Here is a 9152-nt window from a genome sequence, read left to right as displayed (position 1 = left end):
TTAATGCACATAGCGAGTAAAGCTACTGCCCAAGGCTCCGGCATCCCACGGGCGTCAAGTCCTGGCGGCTCTACTTCTCATCCAGTTCTTTGCTTATGGCCTGAGCAAGCAAGAGAAGATGACCCAAGTCCTTGGGCCCCTGCACTTACGCAGGAGACCTGGAAGAAGCTCCTGGCTCCTGGCTTCAGCCTGGCCCAGCCCTGCTGTTGTGGCTACTGGGGGAGGGAACCAGCAGATCAAAGACAGTCTCTCTCTCTCCTTCTCCTTGTAACTCTGCCTTTCAAATTTAAGAGAAAAAGCAGCAGCCAGGCTCTGGCACTCTGGTTTGGGACACAGGTGTCCCCAAGGGTGACTCCACAGCTGTGCCAAGTGCCTACCGAGGCATCAAACTCTGGCAGCAGGTGCCTGGGCAAAATCGTGGGTAACAGCGGGACAGGCCCAAGGCAGGTTAACAAGGACACACCAGGGCCCCCGGAGGAGCACTGGCTCCCGTCCTGGCTGCTCGGGCCCTGCCACCCTCTTCCCCCGTCAGAGGGAAAGGCCAGGAGGCAGCAGTGCCTGTTCTGTGGGACCCTTTCCCGCAGTGACCCACTGACCAGGAGCAGGACGGGGCGCCCGCGTCTCCCGTTCTGCGCCCTGCTCCCAAGGCCCCAAGCCTCCTGCCCTGCTAACTCAGCTGGCGATCAGGGGCAGAGGGGAGACTCCCCAACGCAGGCCCTCCTCCAGGGCATCCTGATGCCCCTGCTCCAGTGGCCCCAGGCCCCCTCTGAGCAGAGGGCCCAGCTGTCTGGATCCCATTTGAGCTGGAAACTTGGGTGCTTGCATGGTGCTGTGGGGGGTTTCTTTCAGCAGCTTCCTGCACCACTGCCCACCTGCACAACCCTCCCTGTGCCCAGGACTCCCTGCGGGGTCTCCTGCTCCCCACTCTGCCCAGGCAGGCCAGGGCAACGGGGCCTCTGCACCCCCAAGCTGAGCCTCCCGGCCCTGACAGCAGCCTTGGCTTCACCTTCCAGCGAGGCCCTTCCTGCCCTGTGTGATGGTGGACCCTTGCTCCAGAGGGCTCTGCCTTGGCAGCGGCCTCGGGAACGCCCCGGGGAGGCAGTGTGCATGGCGGGACCAAGAATCCAGACTGACAGGCCTGGCTGGGCTTCCTGGTCAGATCGCCGCCACCCACCCAGTGTCACATCTGCTGAGTTCCAGCTCATGTCCATCCATGTCTACAGCGAGTTCAGTGTCACGTCCACCCAGGTATACACCAGATCCAGTCCTGTGTCCACAGGGCTGCAGCCCCTGTCCAGCAGCCCCTGCATACTGGTCTCCTGGCTGAGGTGCCCCTGTTGTCCCACTGTGATGTGACAGCCGCACCTGTTCTTTGCTCATTTCTCCATCCTCTGTGGCGTACGCCTCGGCCATGCTACCAACCACCGCTCAGCCCCAGCATGCCCAAACCTGGGAGGGTCTGAGAGGCCTCACCGCTGGCTCCCACTCTAGGACACCCCAGAAAAAGCAAGACTGGGCAGCCAGCTCTCAGTGTCCCAGAGGCGCTCCCGCCAGTGGCCTTGCTGTGTCTGCCATGGACACAGGCAGTGGGCAAGGGACACTGCCCACTGGGCTGCCAGCTCACAAGGCACCCCACTCTGGGAGCTTCCAGGAGCCCTGCCTTCTGCCTGCTTGCCCGAAACTGTTCTAAAAATAAATAAATAAAAAGTCTGTAAAAAGAAAAGCCAGAATGGAGCGAGTCAAATCCGTCTGGGTTTGCTCTATTTCACCTGGTAGCCGCTGCTCCTTGCGTCTGGGAGGGCGCCAGGGAGGAAGCCACGTGGGGGACCCCACGGCTTTCCCAGACGCCCAGCACACGGGGCAGGGGAAGTTCAGAGCTTCCCAGCCTGGGGCTGCAGGGACCCCAGCCTTCTAGTTGGAGAAGCAGGGGCCTGGCTGAGGGACCCCCATGCCCTTCATGCCGCAGCCCCTGCCCCTCCACTGCTCCCATCTGATCCAGGCAGTGCCCAGTGGGGGCAGCGTTCAGCCACCCCCTCCTGGGCTGGGAGGCAGCCACCTGTAGGCTCAGCCCTTGGTGAAGTCTGGGACCCCCAGACCCCTACCCAGCCCCAGCTTCCTTCCTGGGTCCCCAGCCCCAGGGCACTCAAGCCCCTTCCCTCAGGGCAGAAGGCTGCTCCCCCCACCGCCATCGCATTCGCCCCTTCTTTGCTGGCTCCTCCCTGTTCCCTCCACCAGACGAACCCCCACCCCAGGGACCGGCAGGGTGGGCGCTGGCCTGATTGAGGTTTTAGGCTGTCCAAAGCCAAAGGTCGGGCATCTCTCTTAAACCTTCCCCTCCACGCGCATCGTGGTCAGGGTTGACTGGCCTGGGGACCCCGAGTGTGTGGGCCAGGGGAGTTGCGTTGAGTCTTGTGGAGTCTTTCCGGTTCAGGGGTGTGGGGAAGTCGTTGCACGGCGGATGTTGGCAGAGGCGGGAGCCTCCAGAGGAAGACAAAGCGTGTGCGGTGCAGGGCGGTGCAGGGCGGTGCGGGGCGGTGCGGGGCGGGGCGGGGCGGTGCGGGGCGGTGCGGGGCGGGCCCAGGGGGCGGCCTCCTGCAGCCAGGGGGCGCTGTCCGGGCGTCGCCGCGCGGGGCGGGAACCACTCCATCCGCCGCCGACCCGGAAGCGCCGCGTCTCCATGGCGCGGAACGTGCTGTGAGTGGGGGTCCGCGCGGGGGCGGGGCCCGCGGGGCGGGGACGCGCAGAGGCCGGAACGGGGCCCCGGGGCGCGCCCCCGGCGTGGGGCCACCTGTCCAGGGTCCCGGGGCGCGCCCCCGGCGCGGGGTGTTCAGGGCCCCGCGGCGCGCCCCCGGCGCGGGGTGTCCAGGGTCCCGGGGCGCGCCCCCCAGGTGCATGTGCCCATGTAGGGCAGGGCTGCCTCAGATACCTGCAGAGAGCTGAGAGTGAATGCGGCCCGGGGCAGCCCAGGCCTCCACGTGGCTTCCGCCAGATGGGCAGTGCCCCGGGAAGCGCGCGCACACACACACACACACACACACGTGCCTAGGGGAGGGGGACCCCGCTGGCCAGGGAGGCAGCAGCAGGCGGACAGTTGGAGGGCAGCTCAGGGATCTGGGGAGCTGTCAGGCCCCGAGATGTGCTGAGTGGGCCAACGTGGGTGTCGGGCCTCAGGGCCTCTTTTGGGGTTGTTTTGATGGGAGGGGACCGGTGTGTTATAAAGCAGCAGGCCTGTAGCCTGAAGTCCAGCCCCACCCCACCTGGGCCACCCGTCGGCCTCCAAGAGGAAGATGGGGTCTCTACAGGCCATTGCACACCCTTTTATTTTTTAACCAGGGCTGGGCCCTTGGCCACCCTGCCCCGCAACAGCAGAGGGTTCAGGTGGACCCCAAGGGCAAGGCTCAGGGCAACTGCCCAAACACCCATTGCCAGGTTCCGAGGCCTGTACACATGGCTTCCCCAGGGCTCAGACCAGCGTCCATGCCCCCTCCTGTACCACAGTGCCAGGTGTACCATGCACAGCCAGGCCTTCTGGGCGTCCCCTGGGTCCACTGTGTGATGGCTTGGGCTCGACGTCCTCTCCTCCACCCCCCCGGGGTGTGGACTGCCCACTTTGGCTGGGGCAGGTGGTGCAGTCAGCCTCTGGACATAGCGGAAAACTGCGAGGAGCCCTCCTTGCCCTCCCACACCCACTCAGCTCACACTGTTATGCAGGGAAAGCAGGGAGACGAGACAGCACTGGCCGTGCCAAGCTGGCCTCAGGGATCAGCAGCCCCCATATCCTCATTGCCATAGGGAGTCCGTTTCCATGTGTTTACTGAGACCCCAATCTGTCCTGTGTAGGTACCCCCTGTACCAGCTGGGGGGCCCCCAGCTCCGTGTGTTTCGGACCAATTTCTTCATCCGGCTGGTGCGTCCTGGCACAGCGCAGCCTGAGGACACCGTGCAGTTCCAGATCCCCATGGAGTAAGGCCAGAGAGGAAGGGAGTGGGTGGAGTTTGAGGGGGGTGCCTGGCACATGGCCCAGCATGGTCAGCAAACTGGGGTCCTTCCTGGACATGCGTCCCTGGCCTCTTCCTCCCAGCCCGGGCTGGCACCCTGTGCCTAGCCCTGACTGACGCTTGCCACCAGCCCAGGAGCTGGGGCAGCATCCAGGTGTTGGGTGTGGGGCTTATGGGCACCTGAATTTGGGGGGTTTACAACTGGGTCAGATGGGCAGGGTGCAGACTGACAGGCTTACGGTGAGGAGGGGCCGTGGGCACCTCGTGCAGTGCTGAGCCCTCCCCAGCCAGGCTGAGCCCTGGGAGGGGCCCCCCGCCTGTGACAAAGTGGGGCCCCATGTCTCCCCGAAACCACCTGGCTGGCTGCCTGGGCCTCCCGGGGTGGGGGGCTCATTGAGGGCTCTGCGTGAGGCGCTCCCTGCCTGCCCCCTAGGATGACCAGGGTGGACCTAAGGAACTACCTGCAAAGCATCTACAACGTGCCTGTGGCGGGGGTGCGGACGCGGGTGCAGCATGGTGAGTGGGCCGGGGCAGATCCCCAGCGCGCTGACCCAGGGGTCCTGCAGCTCCTTTGGTCTCCCAAGGGACGGGGATCCAACTGCCTCCAAGGAGCTGGGCTCCGGGCACTGTGATGCGGACATGCCGCTGCTGCCCTCCATGTCTCACTGGCATGAACCCTCCTGCCTGGGCCTGAGGTGCCAGGCTGGATGAGGCACCTCTGGGTTACTGTGGACACGGTTTAGGTTTGTAGTTTTTCTATTTTTTTAACAAGAGATGAACTTTTTTCTTCTTCTCGTTAACAATTTCACAATTTTTAAAATTTTTTTTTTCAACAAAGAACTGGGCTCTGGCCCAGGAGGCCCGGGTGGGTGACCCAGAGGGGGGTTGGGAACCGAGCGTGAGGCACTGCCCCCTCCCCGCTTCCCGCAGGCTCCAACAGGAAGCGAGATCACAGGAACCTGCGCGTGAAGAAGCCCGACTCCAAGGTGGCCTACGTGCAGCTGGTGAGCCGGCCGGGCAGCCCCCAGGACCCGGCCCTGGGGAGTGTTTGCACAGGGGGCGGGCAGCAGGGGGGTCGCAGGGCGCCAGGGCAAGGTCACCCTACCCGCCCCCCGCCCCGCCGGCCGCGTAGGACTTCCTGGCAAGCGGCCACTCCTGCGCACCTGGTGGGTCTGCGCTCTGCAGGGATAAAGTTCAGTGTCCTGGGGGGCAGGCACCGTGGCGGGAGGCTGGGGCTCAGCGCTCAGCCCCCCATGGGCACTGTGGGGGGAGCCGATGTGGGGGGCAGCCTGGGGTCCCTCGCTGTGCCCACGCGTGTGAGGAGCCAGGCCGAGAGCGCAGACAAGCAAGGCTTGAGCTGGCCGCCGTGTTTTTTTGGTGTTGTTTTTGTGTCCGCGGTCCTGCCACACGTGTGGAAACCCAGGCTTTGTTTGCTGGAAGGGCCAGGTTTTCCGTCTCTGTTGAAACACACACATTTCACAAGGCCAGGGACCCGGAGGCCCCCCAGCCGCCCGGCCCAGCCGCCCCCGGGGCCCCCAGCTCTGCAGCTCCTCTCCCCCCACTGCTATTTGAAACCGTGCCGTGGGGGCTGGGGGCGTCGTGAGGGCTGGGGGCGTCGTGAGGGCTGGGGGCGTCGCCGGCGCGGCGGCCCCGCCGCTAGGTGGCAGTGGCGCCCCGGGGAAGGCTGGCCGGGCGGCCGCGTGTCGGGGAGCCCGCGCGCCCACCCCACGCAGCAGCACGGCCGCGCGGGGGCCCGGCCCGTCCGTCTGTCCGGCGGGCCGGGCTGGGGGGCTTCGGAGGCCAGCTGCGGTTACACGGGGCCCCTCGGCCGCCCGAGCCCCCGCCCCCCATGAAAGCTGAGCCCGGGCCGCGCGGGCTTGCAGCTGCCGCCAGCCGTCTCCTCCGTGGGAAGCGGCCCGGAGCCCACCGTGGCCCTGGTGGGCGCCAGCCCCCCTCCCACAAGCAGGATTTGTGACTGGGAAGGCGGTTTCTCCCCTTCCCCCCCGCCAGCACCCCGCCTCGGGGGAGGGGGGCCTGGAATAGCAGCCCATTGTACGAGCGCGGCGGGCCGGTCGGAAACACAAATTAAGTTACCAGATTTATGGCGGGCGCTGGCGGCCACGGCCGGGCCCCACTCTGCCCCCCTGGAAACCTGTCGGCCCCTCTCCCGGCCCCAGCGTCGCCCTCAGCACAGAGCACGCCTTGACAGAGAGCCGACAGAGAGTCGGCACATGGGCTGCGTGTTGACCGCATGGGGAGGGGGCAGGGCACCCCGACACGGGGCCCTGCCGTGCGTGTTTGCATCAGGGTCACCCCGAGTCTTCGCCCACCCTCACCCCAAAGCAGGAGCCAGCCCTGGGCCGCCCCTCCCGGCTCTGCGCTTCGCTCCCCACCCTGGGCCTCCCTTCCCAGCCCCCGGCCTCTCCTCCTGGCCCTGGGCCACCCCTCCCGGTTGTGGGCCTCACTCCCCATCCTGGGCCTCCTCTCCTGGCCCTTGCCTCCCTTCCCAGCCCCGGGCCTCCCCTCCTGGGGCTGCCTCGGCCTTGCACAGCAACTGGCTCGCTGCCCACAGCCACGTTGCTGACCAGGGGGTCTGCAGCGGCCGCGCCCGGGCTGATTGTCCTGGAGGGAGCCGTCCACGGCAGGCCCAGCTAGGGCTGGTGGGGGGCAGGGGGCTCCTCAGCCATGTCAGCAGATTTCAGGGGCGCCTCCTGCCTGCCTGGGCCCCCCTCCCCTTCCTCGCGGCCAGGGGGCCTCTACCCGCGAGCTGGGAGTGGGGGTTGGGGAGGGGGCCTCGGCCGAGAACTTGGCCGGCGCCGACACGTTGGGAGCTTTGGATTGCAAAGCCGGCTTGATGCATGGGCTGTGTGCGTGCTCGCCTCTCTGCCTCTCTGCCTCTCTGTACGCCGTGTGTGTTTCCTGTGCCAAGTTCAGCCTGGGGGTGGGGAGGTGGGGGGAGAGGGGCCTCCTTTCATGTGGGCGGAGGCCTCTAGGTATTTGGGATGGAAAGTTCTAGCATGGCACCCGCTGATATTTGTGCCCTGTCTCTCCACGCCTCACTCCTGTCCTGGGCTGGGCCAGGCCTCCCTGCCCGCTGAATGGACCCTTTGCTGGGCTGCTCTCAGGGAGCCCAGGCCTGGAGCGGAGGCCCGGGAGAGAGCCCATGAAAGGAGGCATTGTCCCCGGGGAAGCGGCTTCCTGGCTGGAGGGCAGCTGGCTGTTTGCTTTGCAGGCAGGGACCCTGCCCCGTCCCGCTGCGGGGGTCCCAGGCGCCGTGCTGAGTCCTGCTTCTCCCCCCACCCCCGCAGGCCCACGGACAGACATTCACCTTCCCCGAGCTGTTCCCCGAGAAGGTGCCACAGGCTGGCGAGCAGGGTGCCCAGGAGCACCTCCTGCAGCAGGAGCGACAGCGCATGCGCATGGACCCCCGGCGCGGCGGTGTCCCCGGCTGGTTCAGCCTGTGATGGGTGGTGGACCCCTGGGACAGCTCCAATAAAAGTCGTGCTGAGCCCAGAAGCCGTCGGAGTGTGCATTTCTTTTTGTTTGTGGGCCCGGGGCCTGGCCGCTGCCTTTGGCTGGGGAACGGGGTTGCACTTGGAACCCCCAGCGGGGACCCAGCCGGAGTGGGGATGGGGCAGCTCTCGTGTCCAAGGCACAAGGTTTATGTTCAGCCCTCACGGCAGCGCCGTTGCAGTGCCTCTGTGGGACCCCACGTTCCTTGGGTCTGCGTGGCCGTTATGTCCCATGCAGGGCTGCCCTCATCCCCAGTGGACCCCGGTCTCTAAGCACAGACTGAGGGGGCCTCCCTACCTGCCCACTAGCGACACAGTGGCTGTGGGGTGGCTGCTGCCAGCGTGGTGTGCTGGGTCTAACTGCACCACAGTGAGGCCTGCGGGATCAGCAGGGGTCCAGGAGAAAGATGTACGGATGGATGGACGGAAGGGCAGCAGCTGAGAGCTCAATCAGCTGGGGCTGTGGGTGCTGAGCCTACCCAGGAAAGGCAGCAGCCTGCTGGCACGGCCATGTCAGAAATGGGCTGACCAGAACCATGGGGGAGATGAATGTTCGTGTGCCCCCAGGAGTGTATGTGTGTCCCTGTGTGTGCACATTTGTGTGTGGCGGGGTGGAGGGGGAGAAGCTGAGGGGAGAGGCACAAGAGAGGGCCGTAGGGTGCTCAGAGCAGGCCATGGCGCCCATGGGATGCGGACGCAGGTACCCCAGGGACTGCCCAGCAGTGGGGTCCCCAGGCCCCACCCCCCGCTGCAACACTGCCTGATGAACTCTGGGTGAGGGTCTGGCCCCTCCCTGCACAGGGCAGCCCCCAGGAGGCTAACTTGGGGCGCAGGCAGCAGGGGCCCCACACGACACCCCCGGGCTGCAGGGTGAAGGCCAGTGCAGCCCCCTCCCCCCAGTGTTGACTTAAAGGGAGTGGAGCCAGGGGGATGGAGGCGACGCTGCTTTCCTTAGACAAATAATTCATGGGGCCCTGCAGGCCGGGCTAGGCTGGATGGCCATCCTTCATCCTCCCAGCGGCTGGGGCACGGGCCGCAGCTGGAGGCGCCGTCCATCAAGGCCCGTCGGCCCCTCCCCCTCCCCGGAGCCCCCCACGCTGGACCTGGCATCTGCCGGCTCCAAGCAGGCCGGGGTGGGGGTGGGGGCGGTGGTCCATTGGCCACGAGGCAGGCGCACCACTCCTGCCACTGCCCAGCGGGGCTGGCTGAGCCAGAGCCTCAAGGGGAGATCCTGTCCTGCACCCCAGCCTTCCTGAGGCCCCCAGGGCTGGGGTGACAAGAGCAGAGGAAGAGGGAAGCCTGGGCTCACAGAACCACCTTCGCCCCTCACCCCTGGGTCCGTCCCCAGGTCAAGCAGCACGGCAGGGGTGGGGAGCCTCCAAATGGCTACTCTGGGACCCCAAAGTGGCCTAGGTCATGTCCCCTTCTGGTCTCCTGCCTCCCACAGCTGCAGCCAGTGGCTCTGGCCAGGCGTCAGCCTCACCCCAACCCTGCCACGGGGCGCAGCAACAAGTCTGGCTAACAGTGCCACCCTGACCCTTCCTCCTCGGACGGTCCCCCCACCGCTGCCCTGCACCAGGCCTGCCCTTGGGTCCCCACTCCAGACCCTCACAGCTCCAACTAAGAACCAAGGTGCCAGGGA

At 66.4% G+C, this 9152-nt stretch overlaps 1 protein-coding gene across 2 annotated transcripts in view; it reads left to right on the top strand.

Annotated features, from left to right (window-relative positions):
- Nucleotides 1–2577: 2577 nt before the first annotated feature.
- MRPL23 (mitochondrial ribosomal protein L23) overlaps nt 2578–9152 on the top strand; it is a 262071-nt gene continuing 255496 nt past the window's right edge. Inside the window, exons 1-5 of one of the 2 annotated variants that reach the window (XM_058662676.1) lie at nt 2578–2694; nt 3841–3963; nt 4432–4514; nt 4929–5002; nt 7307–7477. In XM_058662676.1, coding sequence (XP_058518659.1) covers nt 2678–2694; nt 3841–3963; nt 4432–4514; nt 4929–5002; nt 7307–7462 — 453 coding nt within the window. In that variant the 5' untranslated portion in view covers nt 2578–2677 and the 3' untranslated portion in view covers nt 7463–7477. Of the gene's footprint in view, nt 2695–3840; nt 3964–4431; nt 4515–4928; nt 5003–7306; nt 7514–9152 lie in introns of those variants that run through there. The other variant, XM_004599263.2, reaches the window with a different exon arrangement.

The sequence above is a fragment of the Ochotona princeps genome, chromosome 4, assembly GCF_030435755.1.
Source record: "Ochotona princeps isolate mOchPri1 chromosome 4, mOchPri1.hap1, whole genome shotgun sequence".
Taxonomy (NCBI): Eukaryota; Metazoa; Chordata; class Mammalia; order Lagomorpha; family Ochotonidae; genus Ochotona; species Ochotona princeps.
Note: the sequence above shows the minus strand (reverse complement) of the source record. Positions and strands in the feature narration are given on the sequence as shown.